The sequence below is a fragment of the Podarcis muralis genome, chromosome 8 (genome assembly GCF_964188315.1).
Source record: "Podarcis muralis chromosome 8, rPodMur119.hap1.1, whole genome shotgun sequence".
Taxonomy (NCBI): Eukaryota; Metazoa; Chordata; class Lepidosauria; order Squamata; family Lacertidae; genus Podarcis; species Podarcis muralis.
Window position 1 is genome coordinate 1,059,070 of NC_135662.1, and position 27,617 is coordinate 1,086,686.

Genomic DNA, 27,617 nt, shown 5'->3' on the forward strand with positions numbered 1-27,617 from the left:
AAGGGGCTCATGCTTAAAGCCCTAAATGACTCGGGCCCCAAATACCTAAAGAGCTGCCTCCTTCAGACACTTTTGGGTATTAGAAATCAGCAGAAGGGGCTGTCTTGACAGTTCCAGCTCCCACAGAAGTCCGGGGTGGTGACAGCCTAAGAGGGCCTTCTCTGTGGCAGCCCCGAAGTTGTGGAAGTCCCTCCCCAGAGAGATGTGTCAATATATAGTTTTTGGCAAATGCTGAAGACCACCTATCTACCCTGAGATGTGTATTCTCCATTTTATGTGGGACATGATGAATTGATGACAACCCAGCAGGTAAAGTCTGACTCTGATTCATTTTATTCATTTAAAATGTATTGTTCATTTAGGCAATTTATACTTTCTTTGCAAAAGTTTTTACTCCATCAACATTAAGGGAAAAATATATTCCAGTAGTGTGCAGCGTAAGAAAAACAGTAAAATTACATCCGTAAAAGAAGTGCATCACATACAAAATAGACATATAAGCTTCAGGCTTCCAAGATCTCTAAGTGCTTTAGAACATCCTAAAAATATCGCAAATAAAATACAAAAAAAGGAGTAAAAATATATCTTGTCTTTGGTCCCCAGCCCCGCTCAAGCCAGCTTACAAGGAACGAAACAATCAATTACAACAAGATAGCCATTTGGATGATCCTTGAAAGAACAATCGGGGTTCCGTGCTGCCCAGGGCTTGGCAACTGAAGGTTTAACGGATGCCTGAGAGAGAGTCACGTTAACGGATGCCTGAGAGAGAGTCACGTCCGTGACTGGCGGCTGCGTGTGCCTGGGGCCCGTCTGCAGTGGCTTCCATCCAGCCAGAGGAGGAACCCCAAGAAGGACCCCAGAAAAGGAACTGGCAGGGAGTGGGGGGGGGGCCCTTCCTGCATTTAAGGGCTTCCGGTTGAAATAAATAAATAAATAAGCCAGCACATTCAGTTGTGGCCAGAAGCCGGGGCGGATCTTCCAAGGACTGGCAAACTGTCACCAGGTTGAGAAGCCCCGTTTAACGAACTGGCTGCTGGTGTTTTCTGAGCCAGGTGAACTTCCCAAACTGCTATGCTGGGCAGCCCCACAGAGGACCCACCACAGCCTCTGCCGGGCTGGCCAGGGCTTAAAAAGGTAAAGGGACCCCTGACCATTAGGTCCAGTCATGGCCGACTCTGGGGTTGCGGCACTAGCTGACCAATACAGTTCAAGGCAGCAATCCTAAACCCTCTTTCCTGGGAGTAAGCCCCACCAAATGCAATAGGACTTACTTCCAAGAAGAGCATAGAGCATTGGTCTTGAAAAGTTTGCACCGGCTGCTCATTCACTACGGAGCCCAATTCAAGGTGCCGACCCTGATTTATACTGCTCTAAACGGCTTTGCACCAATCTATCGGAAGGAGTCCAGCCATATTCTTGGCCCTCTCATGAGATGATAGCTACCAAGGAGGCCCTTTTGCCCTTCCCATTGCTTCCAGCTCTTCCCAAAGCTGGGAAAGTGCTAACTTGGCTTTGGGAAGGAGGTGTCAGGACACTCAGAGCCTCACGCCACCTTCCCAGAGCCCAGCGCCTCACTTACCCGGCTTTGGGAAGGCGGCACAAAGGCTGCAGGCGGGGGACAAAAAATGCCTCAAGGGCCGCATGTTGGTCTAGCCCCTCTAGTGTCACAGGGAAGTATGAAAAAAGACCAGCTCCTGTAGCTGAGACTTACATAGAACAGGCCTCAGAACATGATTCTGAGGGTAGGCCACTTTCGGCAAAGTCTAGTTCCCTACCCTGGGACCTTACTGCTCCCCCCCCCGAGAGTCCCAGCCCTTTCTTAGCTGTCCCTCTTGCTTCATCACAGTTATGCCCCTTTTCTCCCAAGGAGCTCCAGGTAGTGTGGATTCTTCTCCCCATTTTATCCTCACAACCACCCTGGAAGGTAGGCTAGGCTGAGAGGCAGGGACTGACTCCAAGGCCGCTCCGTAAGAGCTTCAGGGCTGAGCGGGGACAAACTCCCAGGTCCAACACTCTTGCCACTACAAACCACCCCCGGTTTAGTGTAAAACCTCAACAGCAATTGTGCAGATTTTGCACAGAATGCAAGGTATGTAAAACTCGTCCAGGTTACCTAATTTATTTCTATTGGGGGGGTGGGTGTTTTGTTTTTAAAAGCCAATGGAACTGTAGCGAGCCCATCTTAAAAAATAAAAGTATTCCTGACTCCCCACTTGCTCCCTGAAGCCAGTCGCCAGTAACAGGGGGGTGCCCCTCCCTCTCCCCACTTCCGCAATGCAGCCTGACTCCCCCCATGGCAGCCAGTTGTCCCCTCTGAAGACACCATTCCCGAGAGGTTAAAGGGGCCTGGATCACCACTAGGGAGGAGTCAGTATGTGGGGGGGGGGGGGTGAAGTGCTTTGGTCCCAAGGGGGGGGGGGGGAGAGGTTGGTTCTTAAGGCATGGTGGTAAAGGCCTCTGTGTCTGCAGCAGCACCCCTCCCTCCTAAGCACGTGGCCACACAGCCTCTCCAAACTACCTGTTGCCCCAAGATGGCACTAAAAAAACCCACGGAGAGCAGAGGAGAGAGAGGCTGCGACCAAGCAAGGTGGGCCGGGGGTCTGTGTGCTTCGCCCCTAAGCTTCTCTCCTCTGCCTGGGGGGCAAGAGCATGAGATGGTTCAACTGGCAGTGCTGGAGGGGAGCCAGGAAGAGCAGCCAGGACTGCGCCCCCAAGTGCTGACAGCCCTGGAGAGGGGCGGCAGAGGGTGGCTCCTCAGAAGCACGGCCTCCTGCTGCTGCTCCTTGCCGGCACCGGCCGTCACGGCCTGCAGTTGTCCACACAGTCCTGCCCACTCGAGAAGAGCCTGTAGATGCTGGTGAGGGGGAACATGACGAGCGCGCCCAGCAGAGAGCCCGCCTGGATGATGGCGCCACACCAGACCAGGGCGGCGTGGCCGGCCTCGTGCAGCAAGCTGCCAATCACCACCTTCAGGTAGGAGAAGAGGCCCATGAAGAGGATCCAGGAGATCACCTGCCGAGAGAAGAAACCCTCAGCTGAAACAGAAACACCTGGACAGCTGGGGAGGGGAAGGCGGAGGACGCAGGGGGACTAAAAGGCTGTTGTGACTTGGGGATCGGAGCTCACCTTCGTTTTGGTGAACGGGGGGAGACTCACCCTGGGGGCAACGCTGCTGCCACTACAGCCTGACCTGGATAAGGGCCTGCGGAAGAACGTGCAGGATCTGCTCCTGGCCAGAGGAAGGGCTCGGCAACCACAGCAGCAGCAGCAGCAGCTCCTCCTCCTTGGGGGAAGGACCAGCATCCTCGCTGCCTCCCCCTGTGCCCAGAGATCAACAGCTCAGCCATACTCACCACCACAGCAACTCCTGCAGGGCTGCCCACCAGGGGAGGGCAGGGGCTGAGGGCCGCCAGCACCATCAGGTAGGCTCCAAACACACACCCCACGGCAGAGATGATGCCCAGACCCAGGGACGACCTGGCAAGAGGCAGAGAAGCAGGGAAGCACTTGAGACCTGGAGCTGATGCAGAGAAGATGGCTTGAACTCAAGCACCAAGTTACGCTCTCCCCGTCTCCAGGCGTTTGTTGGCGAAAGGGACACACGCTCCCGCCCCAGATTTTCCCCTGCAGTCAGGAGAAATCTCGCCAGAGCCTTTCCCCACTGAAACATTGGCCACATGCTGCCTCCTTGTGGTCCAGTGGGGCAGCATCGCCCTACAGAAACCTTCAGTGTTCGCAAGTTGCTCCAAGACTTTTCCTCTAACTTGGAGCAATTCCCCCATTTCAGGGCGGAACTGCAGCCTTGGGCAGGTGGGCATTTGAAGCAGGACTGCAGGGCAGGCCCCCCCATCACAGCCCCAAGCCATTCCTCATCCCAGAGGTAGTGCAGCTCAAAGTGGGGAAATCTTGTGGGCCTTTTTCTCAACACAGAACTCTAGTCACGGTATAGCATGACCAGATAATACAGATAAGCAACTTCTAGCAGCTCTCATAGCAGGAAGTGGTGTGTGTGTGTGTGTGTGTGTGTGTGTGTGAGAGAGAGAGAGAGAGAGAGAGAGAGAGAGAGAGAGAGAGAGAGAATATCATTTGAACCAGAAAACTGTGTTGGGACTGTTGTTATAATTGGTCCATGTCTTGATCAGTGCCCCTGCAACATCTGGGTTCTGATCAGGGTTGTCATGCCAGCTGCCCTGGGTGGCCAAGAAGCCCAAAGGGCCTAAGCAGGACTCCTCCTCTAAGGAATGTCTGTATGTGCAGAAGCCAAGGAGAGCTAGTGGATCTCTCTTGTATCTTCTAAGACCAGAAAAACTGCATGACAGTAAATTAGTTCACGATGTACCAGCACCTCTTAAAATGTAGCTAGGGTATTTGTGCTTGTGCCATGAGACAAGGGATGAGAAACTGTTAGGATATTTCCGTTCCACCTTAAAAAGGGAGCAGGTTGTTGTGTCACAGCCTGCGTATTTCCTGTTCACAGGAAGTTTATGTTTTTGTATATAGCTGTTGTTTTCTCTCTCTGTGCCTGGACACGCAGACAGGCAGTCATGTTTTTCCTTTGTTCTGACCAACGCTGAATAAAGTTGTAAATAATGCTCTCCTGAGTGCATCTTTCGTTGTACGAACTCTGCTGAAAGAGCGTGCACCAGTCCTTGGAATGTGGGAGCTGTTTCTGAGGCTTGTGTCGCTAATTGACTGATACTGTTCTACGGGAGATTGACGGATCGTCCGGAATCGACGTGGAGGCATGATGGCCTTTGTCTCCCTGGCAGTATCCCAACAACAGGTTATGGGCCCAGCACGCTTCCGCTGCGCCACTCTGCTTGGAGAGAGCAGAGTGGCGCAGCGGAAGCGTGCTGGGCCCATAACCATAACCCTGCCTGATAGATGCCTGTTTTGTGGGGAATGAAAGAGGCTGCTGTTCTTGCTGGGTTCACAGCCAACGGCCCAGCGGCCCCCAGCCCAAGGGGAGCCCCCAGCCCAGCCTTTGCCCACCCACCTGCACAGCAGGAACATAGCGGTGAAGCAGGCCACGGGGTTGGCAATGTTGCTGAGCACCACGGACAGGTGATAGGCCATGTTCCCGTAAGGCAAGCAGGAGTAGCTCTGCACGGAAGGCAGGACCCCATTGGTCAGGGCGTTGGAGACCCCCAGGAGCACCAGCAGGTAAATGTTTCTTGCCGTCCAGAAGGCGGAAGCTGGTTGCTTGGTGGGCTCTCCGGCCGCGGCATCCTCTGTGGCATGCTTGGAGGCGGGCACGCTCTCGGACTGTAGCGGGAAAGACTCCTCCGTCTTCACGCTGTCCTGGGAAGAGCTCTTCTCCTCCACAGGGCCGCTGCGGCTGTGCCAGAGCACCAGAGCCGCAAAGGCCAGCGCGGAGACGACCAGCAGGGCCAGGAGCATCCAGAAGTACGTGGTGGCCGAGAAGTTCTCCTCCAGAAAGTGCGGCTGGGTTCCGTTGGTGCCGTTCTGGCACTCCAGCTGCCCCACGCCCTGGCCCAGGGCCAGCACGCAAGGGAGGAGGGCGCTGAGGCCCTGCCCAATGAAGAAGGTGCGGATGTACAGCTGGGGAAACTGGTACATGAAGGGCAGGAAGGAGACGTTGGAGGTGCAGCACACCAGGGCCAGCAGGAAGGCCAGCACCAGGAAGGCCAGGCTGTGGGGCTCACCGGCTACCACCACGATGCGGTCCCAGAAGAAGGCCAGGAAGAAGGCCGCCACCACGGCCAGGAGCTGGATGCCGTGGATCAGCCAGCGCTCCTTCAGCCGCCCGGGGGCGAAGTGGTGAGCTAGGGTCACGCTCACGGGGCCCACATTGCCCAGGGCAATCAGGACGGTCAGGTAGGCAGGCAGGTTCCAGCCTGGGAAGAAGAAGCAGAAGCTTCATTAGGGGCTTTCTGGGCGGCTCAGAAACAAGGTGACTTTGGCTATTGCAGCCTCTCTCTGCAGCTGAACTCTTGCTCTCCAGTCATTCATCAACTGACCCACTTCTTGCCTCCCCCCCCCCCCAGCTAGAACTCTGCAGACACCCAACCATGGCCATTCAAGGAGGCAGCACAAGGCCAGGACATTTGGAGCGACACGTGGAGAAACGTTCTCCTTTTCTGCTGGAATTACAGAACGTCCCCCGACCCGGCCACGAAGGGACGAGCAAAGTAAGGGAGCAAGAAAGGCCTCCTTTGTCTCCCAGGCCCTGTGTCCCCCGTGAGGGAGCAAGCGTGATGCCTCCACGCAGACGCCAGGCAGGGCAGCTTCTGCCCAGAACAAGGAGTTCTCACAAAGAAGGGCTTATCACAGGGAGCCTCCCTGCCTTACTTTGTTTTCTAAAGGAAAGCAGCATAATCCCCTCCCTTCCCCAGGCAAGGCGGCAAAGAACACTCTCCTTTCATTGCAATCACTGGGTTCAGCTTGCGAAGGAAGGAGGGGCCGCCGTGGAGACGTCTGAAGTCCCTTGGCCTCAGCACTCGCTCCCCAAGGACCAGGAAGCCAAGCGTCTCCCTGGAGCTCTTCAAGAGCCTGCTGGATGCGGTCAATGACCCACCGAGACCAGCATCCTGTTCTCACAGTGGCCAGTCAGGTGCCCCAAAGGGAAACCAGGAGCCGGGTGCAAGAGCAACTCTCCCTCCTGTGCTTTCCAGCCACTGGAGGCAGAGCAGAGCCACCCTTCGCCCTCTCCTCCGCAAGTTTGTCTCATTGTCTTCTAAAGCCATATCGCTTGGTGGCCCCCACTGCCTCCTGTGGGAGGGAGTTCCACAGGTTAATAAAGAAGTACTTTGATCTGTCCTCAATCATCCAACTATCAGCTTCTGTCAGATGCTGGTGGTGGTTGCTCCTGAGTAACCAGGCAGGCCGGACTCCGACCTGGCTCTTACAGGTTTCATTGTGCAAACTATTTACAGTGCAGATCTACAGAGTTCATGTCCGTCTCAGTCACTTGCAGAATCCGGGAGTGGCCCCTTCCGGCTTCTCCCCCAACGTAAGAACTTCGGCACCCCAAGCCTCCTCCTCCCCTCCTTGCGTCTCACCCCTCTGTGCAAGCTGGACGACAGAAGGGGCGTGCGTCCCTCCTGGCCAGTCTCCTGGCGAGGTGAGGCACTGGGGCTCTCAGCAGCATCCTCGAGCCCTTTCCTCACTCGGCTGGCCCCTTCCCTCTCTTCCCCACTGGAGGTGTGGCTCCTCAGGAGTTTCGGAGGCTCTCTGTATCCCAACGGCCCCCCTGCCTCCCTCCCCGGTTCTGATGGCAGTCCCCTGACAGCTTCCTTGGATGCCCACAAGTTACAGCGTTACGTGAGAGAGGGAGGAAAACCTTTCTCTATCCACTTTCTCCATGCATGCATAGTTTTATAAGCTTCTATCGTCTTGTCTCTTACACACACTGTGTCTGCATGTCTTTAAGAGGAGAAACCTGTCCCAAGTCTTATGGCTTGCATGGAGGCAGCCTTGGAGAGGGGCTAGCCCCTCACTCTGGACTTTTCAGAAACATGGCAACAGCAGTTTCTGGTGCCTCTGAGCATCTGCAAGCGAGAAGCTGGCTACTTTTCCACAGGGGGAGGGGAGGCACCTATAACATCCGTTTCCAGGTCTAGCCAAAGTGGGTGGGGCCTTGCCATATGCTTCCAGAGCCCAGCAGGGGCTGCAGCCATTGGAGTCTCCCCAGTCAGGACACCAAAGGCCCTCCCAAGGCCAGGAGAGAGGTGGCATTGTCCGGGCACCCCCCCCAGGCCCTCTTTCTTTGTCCTGCCCCACAAGAGCTTGGCCGATCCCTCTCGCCCCTTCCTGCCTCTCCACAGGAGCCGCTTCCTTCCTACTGCAGCCAAGGCTCCTTCCCTCCCGCCAGAGGGGCCAGCCAGCCCCCCAGCCCCTGCTCCTCACCTTCTGGCAGCAGTTTCACCACGACGGGGAGCTCCACCCACAGGGAGTTCACGGAGACCCAGGAGCCCATCCCAAAGAGGGCCACGAGGATGTGGGAGGCCACAGTCTGGCCGCTCAGTGAGGCCGACATCCTCTTTGCCTGGGGAGAGAGAGGGAGGGAGGACGGACGACTCAGTGGGATCCTCACCTTCGGCTGCAAAGGAACCCAAACTGCCCACATGCACCCCCTGTATGCCACCCCGGCCTCGCTGGTCCCTCCCCTCCTTCTGTTCTCTCCTCACTGGCAAACACTAGAGCAGCCACCCCAAGAGGGATATATTGGAGCAGAACCACCACAGGAGGGCAGGTTCTGGTAGCCTCTTGGCCAGACGACTGCAACACGCCCTGGAAGATGACCCGCAAGCGGCAGGCGGTGCAAGATGTGGCAGCCAAGATGCTGACAGGTGCCACATAGGGGGCTCATAGGTCCCTGATCTTTAAGGATCTGCAGTGGCTGTTTGCTACCAGCGCCAATTAAAGGTGTAGATGCTGGAGTTTAAAGGCCTGTATGGCGTGTTGGGACGGAGTGCCTCTTCTCTAATCTGCTGACCTTCATGCCTTCAGGTCTGCAGCAGTGAGCAACCAATATAGTTTCGCAGTTAAGAACCCGGAGAAGGGCCTCCATGGCCATGGAACCCCAGGGGCAGCGTTTCCGCCTTGTTTTTGGAGTCAGCAAATGACGTACCTTCCCTTCCTGGCATTTGGGGAAGGCTGAGCTGAAGAACTGCTCTCTTCTAATGCAAGACTGATTATTATTATTATTATTATTATTATTATTATTATTATTATTATTATTATTATTACTGGCATACAGCCCTATACCCGCAGGTCTCAGGGCGGTTCACAAGATCCATTACGTGTGTGTCATACTTTAAGCTTTAGTTTTTTTGTTTTAAAAAAGGAAGTAATTCAGTTGTACTGCCGTGCAAGACCTGAGGTTGAAGGGCAGGTTAGAAGAAGAAGAAGAGTTTGGATTTGATATCCCGCTTTATCACTACCTGAAGGAGTCTCAAAGCGGCTCACATTCTCCTTTCCCTTCCTCCCCCACAACAAACACTCTGTGAGGTGAGTGAGGCTGAGAGACTTCAGAGAAGTGTGACTGGCCCAAGGTCACCCAGCAGCTGCAGGTGGAGGAGCGGGGAAGCGAACCCAGTTCACCAGATTACAAGTCCACCACTCTTAACCATTACACCACACTGGCTCTGGTTATAAATGGAATGACTAAATCTGGTAGCCTCAGCCAGGCTTGCTGGCGCTGGATTGAGCTGCGCTCCAAAACATTTGCAGGGCATCAGGCTGGGGAAGGAAGATTTAGGCAGCGTTTCTCAAACCTGGGTCTCTAGCTGTTGTTGGACTACAACTCCCATCATGCCTCACTAGCAGGACCAGTGGTTGGCCATGATGGGAGTTGTAGTCCAACAACAGCTGGAGACCCAAGTTAGAGAAGCACTGATTTAGAGTGCAAGCTCCTTGGGGCAGCGCCTCCCTCCCTCCAAGCACACAGCTTTACGCTGCAGTGAAGCACCATGGGGCAGGGATGGCACTGTGTGAATCCCTCCTGCCTGCTTGCACATGGGATACTCAGAGGCCTGCAGAATGCCTGGCAGGGCACACTATGCCCTGCTTCAGGAATCACATGCAAGCCTGCTCCGTGCGGACAACTGAGTTTTGGAACCTAGAGGAATGGAAAGTCCAGAGCAACGCAGCTTTTACCTTGAGGGAAGACAGCCAGTCCAGGAATCTGAAGCAGGGCTGTATCTTGCAGCATAAGCAATGCCAGGAGACTTTATGGGACGACACTAGCCATCCCTAGAGGGAGAGGGGGAGGAAATGAACCTCTATTTAATCAGAGGCCCAACGCGCAGATGATGAGAGGAAGCCTTTTTAAGCAGAGCCAGACCCTTGGCCTATCTAGTCTGAGAACATCCAGTTTGGCAGTGGCCCTACCAGGGCTGAGAACGGGCAGAGAGACTTCGGCAGCGCCTCCTCTCCTCTCCAACCCATTTTTAAACTGGGGGCTGAATGTGGTGCTTGCTGCATGCAGGAAGGATTCCCAAGTTTCTGCACCCAAAATAAATCAAGCAAAGAAATGCAATTTAGACAAGAATTCTTGCTTGCCTGCGGCTGCACTCTGAATCCAACATGAAGAGGTGGCGGCAGTTGTTTGAAAGAGCAGAAGGCCACAACCAGAGTGATACTATAAAAACTCAGGGAGCCAAGATCTCCCTCCTTATCTGAGATTTCCCAGTAAGCAAAACACACAATCAATACAAAACGAAGTAATCAGTATAAGACAATATAACACATTCTCTACAGAAACCAAGCAAAACCACTGGAAACAAAAAACAGCTTCCAGTTAGTACTTCTGTCTTTCCAAATATGTTGCTGCATGTACATCTCCTAAAAAGTAAAAAGGTAAAGGTACCCCTGCCCGTACAGGCCAGTCGTGTCCGACTGTAGGGTTGTGCGCCCATCTCACTCCAGAGGCCGGGGGCCAGCGCTGTCCGCAGACACTTCCGGGTCACGTGGCCAGCGTGACAAGCTGCATCTGGTGAGCCAGCGCAGCACACGGAACGCCGTTTACCTTCCCGCCGGTAAGCGGTCCCTACTTATCTACTTGCACCCGGGGTGCTTTCGAACTGCTAGGTTGGCAGGCGCTGGGACCGAACTATGGGAGCGCACCCCGCCGCAGGGATTCAAACCGCCGACCTTTCGATCGGCAAGTCCTAGGCGCTGAGGTTTTACCCACTGCGCCACCTGCGTCCGTCGTACATCTCTTATCTTATTATTATTATCAAACAAAAGATGATGTGCTGGGAATCAGCTTCTGTGTAGAAAGAATCACAGACCAGCAGTTAGTGGCTCTCTCTTTCGTGTCCTTCCGTGGTCAGTGTGGGGGAGATGGCCACCAGGGCATGAGGCTGCATGGACAGAGTAAGGAGGGGTCCGAGTCAGAGGACTGCTCTGAACTGCTGAGTCAGCTCTTGAAGGAGAAAAGCCGCTCAGTGGCTGCCTGGGAGAGGAGCAGCCGAGCCCTTTGTGCCCACGAGAAAGGGCTCCTGTCCTTTGCTGCCTGGCTGGTCTGACCAGTTGGGTCACCCACGGCAATGAGCTGCTCCAAGGCCTCCAGTGAGTCGAAAGAGGCAGGCGGAACATAGGAAGCTGCAGTCTGTCTGGCTCAGTTATCTCGCCTATGCTGACTTGAAGCCATGGCTCTCCAGGATTCCAGACTCTGCTCTCTTGGTCCTCCCTAGAGATACCACTGGGATTTGAAACTGGGGCCTTCTGCATGCGAGGCAGAGATGCTCTGGCGTTGAGCTATGGCCCTTTCCCGTCTGGAAGGTGCCCTCATTTGTTGTTTGGTGCACCATCTTGGTTTCTGGTTTTGATGTGTCCTCTTCCTCCAGTGAATTGCAATCCTGTGCGCCTCTCCCACTCTCTGCCTTTCAGACACACACTCACACAAGTTTCCCCCTTGAATAATATTTAAAAAATAAGAACTGAGAAGGACGCGGGTGGCGCTGTGGGTTAAACCACAGAGCCTAGGACTTGCCAATCAGAAGGTCGGTGGTTTGAATCCACACAACGGAGTGAGCTCCCGTTGTTCAGTCCCAGCTCCTGCCAACCTAGCAGTTCGAAAGCACGTCAAAGTGCAAGTAGATAAATAGGTACCGCTCTGGCGGGAAGGTAAACGGCGTTTCTGTGCGCTGCTCTGGTTCGCCAGAAGCGGCTTAGTCATTCTGGCCACATGACCCGGAAGCTGTACGCCGGCTCCCTCGGCCAATAAAGCGAGATGAGCGCCACAACCCCAGAGTCGATCACGACTGGACCTAATGGTCAGGGGTCCCTTAAGAACTGAGAAGGTGGCTTCATTTTTACCATAAAGTTGTAGTGATCAAACACCCTGCATTTAATAACAGGAGTGAAATATTGATAGCTGAGAAGTTCAAAAAGCCTCTGCTGATTTTAAGCTAAGGCTCTGCACGGAAATGCAGCACAAAACAGGGTTCTTTCCTGCCCACTGACACCCTGCTTTGCCACCCCAATAAAACCTTACCTTTGAGGAGGGTGTGTAATCAGCAATGAAGAGACAAGAGAGGCGTTCCTTGACTTTCCTTATCTAGAAGTGATGCTCCTAAGCATCATTTTCTGCCAAGGAGCATGAAATTGTAAGTTCTCTGCCAAGGAGCATGAGACTGCAGATTTCTCTGCAAGTCTATTCCATGCAACTGACTTGCAGCTAATGATCTGTTATGTATTTTGTATTTACTTACATAAGTGGAAATCATTAAGGGTGCCTTACTTGGAAATATAACAGGCAGAGCAGTGGTTGTAGTGAACTTTACTTCTGAAATATGGCACTTAATGGTGTAACAAACGAAAGGGTAGCTGCAATTCCCCTTAACTACATGCACAGGCATCACTACAGGATATGCTAACATGCAATGACATGATGCACAATTAAGTTCAAACCCTCTGGGTTAGCCTTGTAAATAAGCTCACAAACCTTACTAGCCTGGTTTTTTTATTCACTAGACTGCTTGTGGCTGGCAGAGGAGGGACACAGATAGTAATAATTATTGTTCCTACCCCGCTAGGTTTCCCCAGGCACTCTGGGCGGCTTTCAACAGAACATTAAAAACAGAACAAAACTTCAAACATTAAAAACTTCCCTAAAGAGAGTGCTGCATTTTGATTAGGGGTTTCCTCCTCTAACAACCTGCCGGGTTTCTAGGCAGAGGAAGGGCAGGGAGTTCCTTTCCTCCTCCATTTACTTGTCTGCATCCAATTCCTGGCTTCCGGGCTTCTGCTTAAAGACAAGGCGGCTGTAGGATTTGCCTAACCTCTGAGTTGCAGGGGTTGGGAACCTGATCTGGCTGATAAGCGAGGGTCAGATTCAATGACCTGTGATTAAGAATTCAAGCACGGTGATTATCACGGGGCTTGCAAAGAGCCCTGCTTGATGCTTTGAAAAGCCTCTGACCCGGTGGGTTGATGGGCTTCCAGCCTGCTTTGTGCAGTGACTGGCTGTGCAATCACAGGGAACTTGATGAAAGTTGTGGGAAGGGTGGTCATGCTTTGGGGGAAACAGTCTCGGGGGACAAACTGGGACCCACGTGAGACCATACTTGGCCCGGGGGTTGGAGCTTCCCCACCCCTGTTGGATGACATACTTCTGAATGAGTAAAAGACAGACAGACTAAACGGTGGGAAAGAAAGCAAGTGTGGATCTGAGTTCGTATCACTTTGCCATGCACTCAGTATTCGATTTGATCCTAAAGGCCTGTGGCATCCTGAGTTCTGTCCTTAATGCCAGGAGGTTCCAGCCTAGAAAAGGCTATAGGATGCTGCAACTGGAGTTTCTCCTGCACCAACAGCCGCCCCCTCCCCCAGCGTTCAGCGCGTACAAGGAGAGGGAGGAACAGGACTAGGCATCCCCCCCATTGGCTATAGCTTCAGACTTTTGCATGCAAAGTGGGAAGGTCTGAAGAGGGAAGTTCTTGCATCAGAAATCCACCAGGGTTTCTGATGACATGGGAGGATGGCAAGCTGAACCTGCAGAGATCCTCGCTTCAGATCTCCCTTCTGTATGTGCAAAGGTTGGAGGTGGAGTTGGTTGAGATGGGGGTAGGACTTGTGCATGCGGCCTCGCTCCTCCCTCCACACGTTCCGAGAACATGTCAAGGCAAATGCTCCTACTGTCTGAATAAACTATGTTCCCTTCAGCTGAGGAGACGGGTTGCTAAAGAGAGACCGTTCCATCTGTTCTTGCAAAAGCAACAGTTGCAAAGGAACCAAAATGTTCCCCCCAGTTTCCCCCCAACTTGACTAAGAAAAATCCCCTCCGAACTTTACAAAAATGCACGCTGGGACGTTAATGCCACCACTCCCATGACGGCACAGGCCAATGTAATTCCCCTCCGTTTTCCATGATTGTTTACCGTTCCAGAACCACCACCTGTTCCCTGCCTAATCACCGCAGTGCTCTCCAAGTGATGTGTACCAGGCAGTGTTAGAAACGGAGACAGGAAAGCCAGGAGCTAAGGGCACCTTAAACCAAGGTTAAGGACGCCACAACGGAATGTCTAGGCGTGCATTTTCATATCAAGAATACACAGCTGAAAATCAATGAACTGCAGCTAAAATATTGTGTTCATTTTTCACATGGTCTGGTCATTCCTCTGCCCATCCTCCTAATATTCCTAAGAGGGTCTCTTCTCTAGTCTTCAGAGAGGAGCTGGAAGTAGGGAGGCAGAAAAAGGTCCTCCTTTCCTTCCACTCTGCAGTTTTACTCTGAAATCTCAGGCGCAGGACTGCACCCAGAGAAACTGCTTGCGCTAATGAAATTCCCTGTCGCAAAATGCGCCTAGAACAATGGGAGTTTCGGGCCCTGGTACGAGGCACCTGGATTTGCAGATGAAAGCAGAGGAGGACCTTGGCCTGCTCAAAGAAGCCCCTTGTGCAGGAATAGCTGATGCTCCAGCACCGCTTCCTTTCACCAAAACAAGTTTGCCTTAGAAGGGAAAATGGCAGGCAGGCTGCCTCATCTGCCATGGAGCAAGTTGCATCCTGCCTGAAAGGAACAGAGATTGGGAGCAAGTCCAATTCCAGAATGGCACCACAAACATCTGCTCTCCCTGACAAAATCCAGCCCCAACAGGCAAGAAGCTGCCCCCACCCCCACGGCACTTTTTAAATTTATTTCTGCACATTCTAGGGATGGGCCTCACCTGCAGAAATAAGTTGCACAACGCTCTCTTGCGTTCCTGCCTGAAACATTCCCAACTGCCAACGTCGAGGGAGGCAGAAAGTGAAGAAACAAAATAAAAAAATTCCTTCCAGTAGCACCTTAGAGACCAACTAAGTTTGTTCTTGGTATGAGCTTTCGTGTGCAGGCACACTTCTTCAGTTACACTGAAACAGAAGTCACCAGACCCTTATATATAGTGAGAGGGTGGGGAGGGGGATTACTCAGAAGGGGGGTGGGAATGGATGGTTGGCTGATAGGTGTGGTAAACCTGTTGACGACTTCTGTTTCAGTGTCTCTGAAGATGTGTGTGCATGCAAACGAAAGCTCATACCCATAACAAACTTAGCTGGTCTCTAAGGTGCTACTGGAAGGATTTTTTTTATTTTGTTTAGACTACGGCAGACCAACATGGCTACCTACCTGTAACTAGAAAGAGAAGAGGCACAGAAACCTTACCTTCCACCAGTCTCAGGCGCAAACCCCTCTGGGAGACTGCAGAGGGGGACGTAAAGTTCAAGCGATGTCACAGCAACACCGGCTAACTTCTCCCGGGTCAAGGAACCTGGAAGCACAGAGCCTATCAGCAGCAGAATCAAAAGACAGCATGTGCTGCTGGAATGAAAGTGGTGACCAGAGTCGAATTCCTGCTCAGTTTGATGGCCTTGGACAGGTTCCTGTCTCCTTCTGCACAAACAGTGGTCCTGCCGGTGTTGTTGGACTCCAACTCCCATCTGCCACAGCTAGAACTTTCCACGGTCAGAGCAGGTAGGAGTTGGAGCACATCAATACCAGGAGGGCCACATATGTTCCTTATACTTGCCTTAAGAATAAGGCTAAGATGCAAATGTGAGACGTAAGACCAAAAGGGTAACTCACTCTTCCAATGCATGTCCTTCTTCCCCCGCACTCTCCTCCAGCCAAATCTTCATTGTGGGGTGCTACAAAACAGAGGAGTTCTCATCAATCTCTCCAGAGTCTCTTAATGCCCCCCTGCAATTCTTACTTGCTACCTCCACCAAGCCATTAAGCTAATTTCTCTAATATCCTCAGCACCTGAACCCCTGCTCCCATCAGCCTTTCTCTGAACCAGGCAGCTGCAAGCTCCCCAGTAGCACAACAGCAGCAGCAGACTTTGCTCCTCATCCCTTAAGTTACTCATTGCCCTTTACAACTCCAAGTGAGAACTTTATCAAGAGCTTCCAAAGAGGAAACGGAGTAAGTCTGCTGCTGCATCAAAGGCAAAGAATCTTTCTACACTTTAAGAGGCACAACACAATGGATGAAAGAAAAGGGCCTTCCATGATATAGCAACTGGGCAAAGAATAGGAAGCAGATGGTTGGAGTAAGCAGACAGGTCCCACAATGGAGGGAAGCTGAGCCTCTAGTCCAGAGGACTTGTGCTTTTGAACTTGTATGTAACTTATCTGGAGCCAGGAGTGAGCAGCAGAGTGACCTAGTCTGCAGATAACAACAAATTATTCAGGATGGCAAAAGGCCAAGTGGCCTTCAGAGAGCTCCAAAAGCCCCTCTCCAAAGTGGGTGAATGGGCATTACAAGGGCAAACCCCCCCAACCCCTTCGTGTACACAGTCCTGGGGTCTGAACAGGCAGTGACCAGGAAAGAGATGGGTAACTCAATGAAAATGTCAAATTAATCTGCAATAGCTCAGGGTGAGGGAGAAGGAAGATTCTGTGCTCGGTGTTATCAGGAAAGCTACTGAAAACATGACGGCCAGAATCTTGGCTTTACACAAATCTACGGTGCGACCACACTGGGAATAATGTGTACAGTTCTGGTCACATCTCAAAAAACGAATTGTAGATGCAGAAAAGGGCAGCCAGTGTGACCAGGGGCAAAGAACACCTTCCCTGCTAGGAAAGATTAAAGCGCTTGGCATGTGTGCCTCATGTTAGTTTAGAAAGGGGGAAAAAGATGAAGGAAAGCCATGATTGCTTAGAAAATTATGCATAGTGTAAAGAAGGTGGACAGAGACAGGTTTCCCCCTCTCTCTCATAATTTTAGAATTCAGGCCAGCAAAATTGATTTCAGAGCAGACAAAATCCAGAATTAAGTTACAGAACTCAGTGCCCTGAGAAGAGGCAATGGCTACAGGCTTAGGCAGCTTTGAAAGGGGATTAGGCAAATTCACGGAGGGTGACAGAACTATTACTGGCCATAGAGGAACTATACCACTGAATAGCCATGACTGTGCTGTCAGGTGGGGAAAACATACAGACATTATTATCAATAATAATAATTACATTTCTACCCTGCCTGTGGCCTTCCCAGAAGCGTTTGGCCGGTCCCTGAGGGACAAAGGGCGCTGCACCAGGCAGACTTTGCCTCTGATCAGGCCTCCCTCCCCAAGGAACTTCCCAGGGCGCCTGTCCCGGGCTGACCCCGCGGGCTTCCTCCCGCTCCGGAGGGTAGGACTCGAACCCGGGGCTTCCGGGGGCAAGGAAGGAGATGGGGAAGCCCTTTCTGGGGGCCGGAGGGCTCTCCCGACTTGGAGGGAGGTGCCCCTTCGCTGGATGACCTCGAGGGGTCCCGGCCTCTCCTCGCCCCCAACGCCCCCCCCCCGGAGTCCAAGTCCCACCCCGAGGGAAGGTCGGCCTCGGGGCGCCGGAGGAGGGGGGGTTGCGGGGAGACCCCGAGGAGGGGCTGAAGGGGGCGGGGGGCGAGCAGGCGCCGTTTGCCCGGGAAGCCCCCCCCCCTCCCCGCGCTCCCGGGCGACTCACGTGCTGCCGGCGGCGTTGGCGGCGACCGGGACGCAGCCTGGCCACGGGGAGGACGGCCTGCAGGCCCCGCCCTCCGCCGGAAGCCCCGCCCCTTCCTCCCGGGAGCCCCGCCCCCCGACTAGGCCCCCGCCCCGGCTGAGGGGACGCGGCGGAAGCCCCGCAGGCCAGGTAAGCGCGCGGCGGGCCTCCGCTCGGCCCCTCTCCCGGCATCCCCCGCGCTCCTTCCCACAATGCCCAGCGGGCCCTTGGGCCCCCCACAATGCCCCGCGCCCACCCCACCCCCGCCGCCTTCCCAGACTCCTCCGCGCGCGCCTGGCCGGGCAGCGCAGCCGCCTTCCCACAATGCCCCGCGGCGCCTGGGTCGCTCCCCTCCCTCTCCCCCCTCAGGAGCAGCCCTCCGCGGCTCTTTCCCAGCAGCCCCTGCGCCCGGGCTGCCTTCCCACAATGCCCCGCGGCGCCCTGGACCAGGGAGCCAAGGGAGCAGCTCCTCCTTCCCAGAGTCCTCCGGGCTCCCTTGGTCCATCTCTGAGGGGCTGCCCTTTCCCCCTTAGGGGGTGTCCAAGAGGCCCTAGAGAGTCCTTACGTAGGTTCCCTATCGGTAGGAGAAAAGAACAGAGACCAACCAGAGAATACAGTGGTCAGTGGCGTAGCATGGGGGGTGCAGGGGGGGCCGGCTGCACCGGCCGCAACATCTGGGGTTAGGGCAAATCCACAGGTTAGGGGGCGCAAATCCACGGGTTAGGGGGCGCAAATTACTTGCCTTGCCCCGGGTGCTGACAACCCACGCTACGCCGCTGACAGTGGTACCTCAGCTTACATAGGAGATAAATAATGACAGGAGAAAAACAACTTTCAAATTTCTGTTTTAGACCGCCTTTTCTGTGATGTAGGTGTGATGTATCTGAGGGGTGGTATTAGGTTACACCCCTTCTGTGATGTATGTATGATGTTTCTGGGGGTGGTCTTGATCTACAGGGTGGCAATTTCAAAAGTCTTTATAAGGCCCTGCACACCATTTTTCTGGGTCCTCCTCCTTTCCTGCGTGTAAGGGGAGTTGCAACAGATCAATAAAGATCAGGCTCACTAGCTGCTTTGCTTCTCAATATTCTCTGCTTGGCCTCTGTTATTTTCTCCTACCAATAGGGAACCTATGTAAGGACTCTGTATGGGCTTTTGGATATCCCATAAGGGAAAAGGGCAATTTTTGTTTACAACAAAGGTTACAGACTCGGCTAACCCAGAAATAGTACCTCGGGTTAAGAACTTTGCTTCAGGACAGGATGAGAACAGAAATTGGGCTCCGGCGGCGCAGCGGCCGCAGGAGGCCCCATTAGCTAAAGTGGTGCTTCAGGTTAAGAACAGTTTCAGGTTAAGAACGGACCTCCGGAACGAATCAAGTACCTAACCCGAGGTACCACTGTATTGAGAAGCAAAGCAGCTAGTAAGCCTGATCTTTATTGATTGTTGCAACAGGGTGCTCCCCTCACACGCAGGAAACAAGAACCCAGAACCAAGGTGTGCCTGCCCTTCTCTAGACATTTTAAATTCCCTGCCCTGGAGCTCCAGACCACCCCTCCATACATCATACATACATCACAGAAAAGGCGGTCTACAACAGAAATTTGAGTGTTGTTGTTTTTCCTGTCTGGCAGGTTATCTGATAATGCCTTATCTGATTGCCTTTCCTGGTAGTCTGCCCACTCCTTTGAGATGGTGATTACCCAGTTCCTGAGACAATGGGAAGGTTCCCCCACCCCCTCCCTCCTTGCAGAGAAAACATTTGGTCAATTTGGGAGTCAAAATGGTTTCAGGAAGGTCTCCCTGTGCTGCTCCAGACATTGGTACATTTATGAACATTTATTATATATATATGGCCTTAAAATTCTTATAACAGGGCCAAACTCCCCAGCACCTGGCTCCGTTGGCAGCTGTGATTTCCCCAGCCAAAGCAAGAAGAGGCTGAGCGTTGATGGCAGGAGTGGAGGGACAGGGCTTGGATGAGGCAGTGCCTGGGCACCAGGGGAAGAAGAAGAGGGTACTTGAGCTGCTCTCTCATGCCCTGTAGGCACTTAATTTATTTATTTATTTATTTATTTATTTATTTATTTATTTATACCCTGCACATCTGGCTGGGTTTCCCCAGCCACTCCATTGGCATTCGGCAGGAAAGGGGGCTCTGGAAGACGGCTCCAGCCCGCTTGTGCCCTGGCAGCAGGAAGTATGTAATCCTCAGTGGTTCAGGTGTGGCCATAATAAAGAAGGGGGTGGCTTCTTGCTCTAGGCAAGGCTGGTCAGAGTCAGACCTTAGACTTCCTTGAATGTAGAGAAGATTCTAGTTGCGAATAGGAGCTGTGAGGTGGAAGGCCCCAGCTCAGCTGAGCCATAATCTTACGATGTGGCCTTAAGCAACTGCCATGGACACGTGTGTGTTTGTGCGCACATACACAATGTGGGAATAATGAGACAGGCCTGCTTTATGACTTACTGAAATAGTACATTTCAAGGACTTGGATAACTTGGGGAAAAGAACTGTACAGTGGTACCTCTGGGTACGAACGGGATCCGTTCCAGAGCTCCGTTTGCATCCTGAGGTAAATATAAGACGTGTATGTGCAGGTCGTGTTTCGCTGCTTGTGCGCATGCGCGTGACGTCATTTTGAGCGTCTGCGCATGCGCGAACGGTGAAACCTGGAAGTAACACGCTCCGTTACTTCCGGGTTGCCGCGGAGCGCAACCCGAAAATACTTAACTTGAAGCTACTTCAACTTGAGGTATGACTATATAACCACCAGGTGTATATAAACTCTGTTATCCCTTCTTGCCACAATGGTTTTTCTTTCACGTTTCCCCAGGAAGAATTCACTGGACACCCCCTTATGAGCCACCATAAATGAGAAGGCCAGCATGGATGAGAAGCCTGGAGGGAGTGAGCTGTCTCCAGGGCTGCCCCCCGGCTCTCTGCGACGGGTTCCCCGCAAGAGGGGGGCAGAAGTGAGTGGGAAGAGGGGGCATGCCGGCCAGGCCCCAGCAAAGAAGAAGAAGAAGGCGGCTCGCAAAGCCCCACGGAGAGTTGCCCCTCATTACCTTGTGCACGAGACGGACAATGACATGCTGCTGATAGTTTCCAACGTGGAGGAGGCCCGACAGCGGCTGCTCCGGAAAGTGCCCAAGAAGAAAGGGAAGCAGAAGCAGCAGCAGCAGAAGAAGAAGGGGTTGAAGAAGCAGGCAACGCACGGGAGGAAACGCGTAAAAGGAGAGACTTTGGCAAACCGGCATGTGGCTGCTGAGGATCGAGGAGAAGAAAGCAAGGCACTCCCTCTCAGCACCCAGCCAGCAACTGGAAGTTCCTGGGGCGAGTGCCTCCCAGTGGAGATCCTGGTCCAGATATTCCACCATGTTGTGGCATCGGAAGGCTCAGTGCCGTTCCTCTGTAGGTAAATGGAGCTCTGTGGCCACAGCCAAGGGGCAGGAAAGCATCTTGCCTGAGGAGAAGCAAGCGATCCCACAGAGCAGCCTTTGTCAACCTGGTGCTGGCTTCATGGTTTGGATTGTGCTGTGTGGGCTGGGACTGATGGGAGTTGTAGTCCGAAACATCTGGAGGGCACCAGCTTGGCAAAGGCAGCCATAGAGCATGCATTATTTTGCCAGATACTCACAGTGGCCCTGTGAGACGTGACAGTCATTGCTGGTTTTCTCTCTAGGGTGGCCCGCGTGTGCCGGCTCTGGTACGGAGCAGCTTCCAACCCTGTGCTTTGGCAGAAGGTGACTGTTGGCCACTGCTGGGTTGCCCCAGGCCAAAAACATTCTGTTCTAGAGAAGAAAGTCCTAGACACAATGGGCTGGCTGGTTGCCAACCGGTGAGTATGTGCTTTTCTTTGTGGGGGATACAGTCTTTGTATGTGAGGAGCATAAGTCACCTGCCAGGTTTCACCCCCTTTTCTTTGGCAGTGACTCTGTGGCTTCCCTATCCGTCTCCCTGCTCCTCTGGAGCCTATATGCATCAGGTCCGGAACGCGGAATCATTTTATGCGCTTGCTCCTTGCAGGTTTTCTCACCTCCGAGACTTTGCTCTTTGCCACTGGAAAAGCCACGTGCCTTTTGTCCTGAAGGTGGGTGAGGCTACTGCAATCTTATGCCTTTTTAAAGGTAAAGGTAAAGGGACCCCTGACCATTAGGTCCTCCAGTCGCGGACGACTCTGGGGTTGCGGCGCTCATCTCGCTTTACTGGCCGAGGGAGCTGGCATACAGCTTCCGGGTGATGTGGCCAGCAGGACTAAGCCGCTTCTGGCGAACCAGAGCAGCGCATGGAAGCGCCATTTACCTTCCCACCGGAGCGGTACCTATTTATATACCTGCACTTTGATGTGTTTTCAAACTGCTAGGTTGGCAGGAACAGGGACCAAGCAACAGGAGCTCACCCCATCATGGGGATTCAAACCGCCAACCTTCTGATCGGCAAGTCCTAGGCTCTGTGGTTTAACCCACAGCGCCACCTGCATACTTTTTACTGGCATGCAAAAACCCGAATTTTGGAAGTGGGCAAAAGATGCAAAACAAGACAACTGCTACCGTTTTGTTTAATTTTTGTGATACAGTGCTGTGTTTTTCCACGGAGAGCCAGTGTGGTGTAGTGGTTAAGAGCGGTGGACTCGTAATCTGGGGAACCGGGTTCGTGTCTCCGCTCCTCCACATGCAGCTGCTGGGTGACCTTGGGCGAGTCACACTTCTCTGAAGTCTCTCAGCCCCACTCACCCCACAGAGTGTTTGTTGTGGGGGAGGAAGGGAAAGGAGAATGTTAGCCGCTTTGAGACTCCTTCGGGTAGTGATAAAGCGGGGTATCAAATCCAAACTCTTCTTCTTCTTCTTAATGTATAGAGCACATTGATGCCGGAGGCAAGGTATATTCTGTCAACTAATCTCCCTTTCCTGTCCCGGACTATTTAGGCAATTGGCAAATCCTGCCCACTCCTTGCATCTCTCAAGCTGTCCCACTGCCGTGGGGTGACCACTGAGTCTCTGTGCACACTGGCTGGATGCTGCCTGCAACTGGAAAGCCTGAACTTGCAGAATTCTCAGGTGAGTGGTGGCTGTGCTCAGCAACTCCAAGGTAGTGTCTCAAGGAGAGGGCAGAGTTCCTGGATCCCACTGCCTTCTCTTGTAGATGTTCAGCTGCAGATTGGTTGCAAGATTGAGCTCCATAACTGATGTCTCTCTTCTGCGTTTCCAGGTCGACCCTTCGGCCGTGGTCAGCTTTCTGGAAGCTGCTGGCTCTCGGATCCGCCATTTATGGTTAACGTACAGCAGCCGGCTGAATGCCATTTTCTCTGTGCTTTTGGTAAGCTTAGCTGAAACCCCATGGAGGGGTTGGCTTGTCACAGAATAGCTATTGTAAACAATGTTGAATCTCTGGCTGGGGAGCAGTCCTCCCTGAGGGGGCAGCTCACAAATGATAGAGTTGGAGTGGGTGCGTAGTGCATTTAGTTCAGCCCCCTGGGACTCAGTGCAGGACATGCAGAACTGAAACACCCCCAGCAGATGCAATCCTTAGGCTGTGCTTGAAAACCTTTCCATTTTTGGGAAAGAAAGTGCTTTGCAGTCTCTCGTTCAGTTGGCCTCATAGTAGCACTTTTGTTCCTAAGGTTAGGGCTGGAGAGAGAGTGTGGTCCAAGGGGTAGAGCCTTGGCTGTAGATCTGGAAGAACCAAGGTAACAGAATTGCTTATCCAATGGACTCTCAGGGTCATGTTACATTTGCCATGTACCTCTCTTCCTGGGTGGCCAACTCCATAGAGTTGTAAAGTTAGATAAGAGGACATAATGTGTGCAAAAACTTTGCCCATTAGGAGTATTGTATAAAAATGTAATGATTTTAATGATGTGTAGTTGGAGTACCGCAGCTCACATCCAAAAAGGAAGTCTCTTAAGGACTACACTCTGGAGGTTTCGTGGTGCATATTTTTTCAGTTTGTTCAGCTTGAGGATGTGAAAAAGATCCTAGGAAAGTTTGAGGCAAACCACATGAATGCTCGACTCTTGTGTCCACCCTAGTAGCTTAAAGCATTTAGTTTATCCAAGCCCCCCTCCCATGAACTTGTCAATGGAAATACTGGGTGTAAATGTATTTATTCTTAAACCAAGAATTTGGGGGGGGGGGCAGAGGCTGCATCTCCCATCAAGCCTAACCATTGGCCATGTGGCTGAAGCCAATGGGAGTTGGATGTCCAACATCTGGTGTGCCACGAGTTAAATAAAAAGGTGCCATAATGGGATTGACTAAATGGATTCACAAGGTAGGAAATGTCTCTTTATCATAAGGGGAGGTACTGGAGAAGAAAGTTGTGAACCCTTATTCTTTTTGAGCTGCATTGGCTCACAGTCAGTTTCCGGTCCCAATTCAAAATGCTGTTTTTTACTTCTAATCATGTAGAACCTCCGGAATGAATTAAGTTCGTAACTAGAGGTACCACTGTATTAAGAACAGCTTTGGCTCAGGGTGTCTCAAGGAACACTTCCTGGCCTGTGGTAATAATAATAATAATAATAATAATAATAATAATAATAATAATAATAATAATAATTTATTTATTTATACCCTGCCCATCTGGCTGGGTTTCCCCAGTTACTCTGGGCAGCTTCCAACAAAACACTAAAATACAATAAGCTATTAAACATTAAAAGCTTCCCTAAACAGGGCTGCCTTCAGATGTCTTCTAAAAGTTTGGTAGTTATTTATCTCTTTGACATCCAGTGGGAGGGTGTTCCACAGGGCGGGCGCCACTACCAAGAAGGCCCTCTGCCTGGTTCCCTGTAACTTGGCTTCTTGCAGCGAGGGAACCACCAGAAGGCCCTCGGAGCTGGACCTCAGTGTCCGGGCAGAACGATGGAGGTGGAGACGCTCCTTCAGATATACTGGACCGAGGCCATTTAGGGCTTCCAAGGTCAGCACCAACACTTTGAATTGTGCTCGGAAATGTACTGGGAGCCAATGTAGGTCTTTCTAGACCGGTGTTATGTGGTCTCAGCGGCCGCTCCCAGTCACCAGTCTGGCTGCCGCATTCTGGATTAGTTGTAGTTTCCGGGTCACCTTCAAAGGTAGCCCCATGTAGAGCGCATTGCAGTAGTCCAAGCGAGACTGATCACCAGCTGAGATCTTTAGAGAAAGCTTGACTTCGTACCCCACTGTTGTCTGAGGCTAGGCTGGTGGGCGTGCAGGATCAGACCTTCTCGTGGTATCTAGGTTTTAACTGGTCCTGCTGGACCCCAGTGCCATTTTTGGTTGTCATTGATATCTGACTTTGCTTTCCAGAATGGCAGCTGCCCAGAACTGCAGCTTCTAGAGGTGAACACAGAGATAGAGCAAAGTACGCAGCACTTCCAGCTTCCGATTGAACAGCTTCAAGTAGCTTGTCCACAGCTGCAGGTGTGTCTGGATTAACTGGGGTTGCGGGGCTGCCTTCTCTTCTTCTGAGATGTGTAACAGGGAGGCCTTGGAGCACCCCACAGTCGCCTAACCTTGACTCCCATGGGTTCAGGTCGGGGGTCACAAGCAAGTGACTTCAGCCAGGCCAGGGAGATAGCTGGTTGGTGAATAGTGAATGGTGGAGCGGAGAGTCTTTGTCTTTGCTTTGTGGTGTGGAGAGGCAAGCCTGGGGGGGTGGGGGAGGTTTTTCTCCCCCCTTCCAATTATCCGGTAACAGATGGCGTGGCTTGGCTTTCTTGCTTGAGTCACCTGGAGTTTTTAACCGCTCCACAGATACACGGTGGGTGTGGCTTTATTTGTTGGTATGTCAGAGAGGAACTCATGCGGGAAGATTTTCCCTCGGGGCAGGGATTTGGGTTTGGTGTCTCCTTGCCCTGTGGCTGATGAGTAATTCAGATCTCAGGGCTGCCCTCCTGACCCTCCTGTTCTGCTTGTTCCTTCCAGGTCTTGCGCTTGCTCAACCTCATCTGCTACCCAAAGCCCATTCCCCGCTCGGCTCCCACTTCCCCTGGCTTCCCGCAGCTGCAGGAGCTGTGCCTGGCCACAACCTCTTTCTCCTTTGTCGACGACAGCATGCTGAAACGGATCCTGTGCACTTCGAGCCGACTCCGTGTGCTCGACCTGCGCGGCTGCTTCCGTGTCACCCCCAAGGGGTTGGAGCTGCTGCCCTGTCCAGGTGGGTGTGGAAGGATCTGTCGCCTCTGTGTTTTCTAGGCCACTTTCTGGGCAGCCTAGTCATCATCATCATCATCCCATCACTCATGCTCATACTTACCTTTGTGGGCAAATCTGCTTGTTTAAAGCAGGGCCTGGCTCAGTCATTTGTAGCATGTGGTTTGGGATTCCTCCTTTTAGGAGCTTCCTTAGGCTGAGTTGGATCATTACCTAATACTGCTGGGCTGCTGCCTGAGGGAATAAGGTCTCCTCTTCAGTATGGGTGCCTTGTTTGTGGAGGAAGCTGAGCCTTCCCCCTCCGCGTCCATTATCTCTGTGCAGCCATTCTTTCAGGCATTTATTCCCCCCAAAGATAAAAGAACTCAGCGGGGGGAAAGGGGAGTTTGTATGCAAAACCACAGTGAAGTAAATTGTGTGTGTGGAGCACACAGCTCTGCTGTTGCCGTGTGTAGTTTCAGAGTTCTTAGGCACATGAGACTACACAGATCTTGGGTGTAGCGAGGTCCTCTTGGCCACCTCATAAGGAGCCCTTAGCAGAGTTGTCCGGCCTGCAGTTTATGGCAAGAGGATGGTACATGGGATTTTTAGAAGTTATCTAAAACAGGACTGCTCCAGTCAAAACCAGTGGCGGTAGCGATGATATTTGTTTCAGTGAAACATGGCTGTATCACTAGATAATGAGTTTGGCCTTCCAGCCCTGTTTGGTGTAAGATACATCCCCATGGCGGTTGTATCATGTGGTTTTATTATTTAATCATTGCACGTTTCCTTGTTGTCGCTACGCTTATCCCTCCTGACGCCAGCTGTCTTCCGCAGACCTAGAGCAGCTCTACCTGGGCCTGTACTGTAGTGCCAGCCACCTGCACCTGCCCCTCCAAGGCAGCCCCCTCATCACCTGGAAGTGGAACCACAGCTTGAGAGAGCTGGATCTGACCGGCCAGAGCTTCAGCGAAAGTGACCTGGAGCAAGCAATGGCTGCCTTCACTCAGGGAGACAGCGCCAGAGGGGAGCCAGTCCTGCGCTCCCTCAACCTCACAGGAACCAAGGCTGCCCTCCATACGGTCAGGTGAGCTGCGGGGGTTTCCCCTGAGATCATCTTTTCCCCTCCTCCAACCCAGCTCTCTTCAACTCTTGAGGAAAACAATGTGGGGGCCACTTATATACTACTTGGGTGCTACCTTCCTTAGAGGAAAGGTGAGAATCGTTGGACAGAACCACTTCTGGGCTGTGTCTTGCTACTGTTCAATATATCTATATAATCATTTAATATCCATAATCCTTCAAAGTAAACACAAGCAAACAATTTCACTGTGGCTTAAAACATACATCTTAATAATTTTTTTAAGAAAATAAAACAGCAATAGTCAAAAACAGTTTAATCACTATTTGGATCTTTGGTGAAATGAAAACACCCTCTGTCTGGTGCTGAAAGACAGTAGTGTAGATGACTGCCAGCAGTACAAAAGCAGAGGCGGTGGATTTCTTCTGGTTTGTGTAGGATTATGGTTAGACCAAAAAGTAGCAAGTGCCACTCACAACATGACCTCTGCTGAATGTTGCTCCCTGGACCGAATAATGGCTGCTTTTCAGGCCAGCTTTCCCACCCACAAGCCCCCTGTCCCCGATGGGACGGAAGCCACATTCCCGAGTAGTTGGGAGGAACTTTGCACTATTTTCACATTTAGGGAATCTCTTGTTTTCAATCCATTTGGGACATTTTGGTGTTTCCTCCTGTTACTGACCTTTATATTATGAGTGGCCTTGTGATAATCTAATGCTTTGCCAATTCCCCACACCAGCAAGGTTGAGAGGGAGCAAGCAAGGTGCACTGCTTAACATTGATCTCCTTTCCTTCTCCCCATAAGCACCCTGATTGCCAGCTGCCCTGCTCTCAGCTACCTCAACCTGTCATCCTGCCGCCATTTGCCACGGGGCATGAAGAAGGTGTACCGGGGTTACGGTGAAATCCGGCAGTGTTTGCAGCAGCTCCTGACCAGCTCGGAAGAGCCAGCCACACCAGGAGATGCCTCATAGCAGCTGCCTCATCAGGAATACCGTAACAGGAG

The 27,617-nt window shown here is 52.4% G+C and overlaps 2 protein-coding genes across 7 annotated transcripts; one reads left to right on the top strand and one right to left on the bottom strand.

Annotated features, from left to right (window-relative positions):
• Nucleotides 1-1,790: 1,790 nt before the first annotated feature.
• Nucleotides 1,791-17,494, bottom strand: SLC52A2 (solute carrier family 52 member 2). 3 transcript variants are annotated; one of them, XM_028735956.2, is made up of 8 exons: nt 17,398-17,494; nt 15,536-15,597; nt 15,116-15,221; nt 9,622-9,717; nt 7,870-8,008; nt 4,997-5,858; nt 3,354-3,477; nt 1,791-3,012 (listed from the first exon to the last, which is right to left on the bottom strand). In XM_028735956.2, the coding sequence occupies exons 5-8, from the start codon at nt 7,997-7,999 to the stop codon at nt 2,800-2,802; spliced, it is 1,329 nt and encodes a 442-aa protein (XP_028591789.2). In that variant the 5' UTR covers nt 8,000-8,008; nt 9,622-9,717; nt 15,116-15,221; nt 15,536-15,597; nt 17,398-17,494; the 3' UTR covers nt 1,791-2,799. The 3 variants fall into 3 exon arrangements, with proteins under 3 accessions (XP_028591789.2, XP_028591787.2, XP_028591790.2); XM_028735954.2 differs by lacking the exon at nt 9,622-9,717 and adding an exon at nt 10,690-10,829; XM_028735957.2 differs by lacking the exon at nt 9,622-9,717.
• Nucleotides 17,483-27,617, top strand: FBXL6 (F-box and leucine rich repeat protein 6). Of its 4 annotated transcripts, none has more exons than XM_028735950.2 (10): nt 17,483-17,565; nt 20,250-20,831; nt 21,099-21,254; nt 21,443-21,506; nt 22,342-22,473; nt 22,625-22,732; nt 24,703-24,816; nt 25,321-25,552; nt 26,368-26,617; nt 27,417-27,617. In XM_028735950.2, exons 2-10 carry the CDS (start codon nt 20,302-20,304, stop codon nt 27,583-27,585), a joined length of 1,755 nt encoding a protein of 584 aa, XP_028591783.2. In that variant the 5' UTR covers nt 17,483-17,565; nt 20,250-20,301; the 3' UTR covers nt 27,586-27,617. The 4 variants fall into 4 exon arrangements, with proteins under 4 accessions (XP_028591783.2, XP_077788783.1, XP_077788782.1 ...); XM_077932657.1 differs by having other exon boundaries at nt 17,516-17,565; nt 20,254-20,831; XM_077932656.1 differs by lacking the exon at nt 17,483-17,565 and adding an exon at nt 19,032-19,238.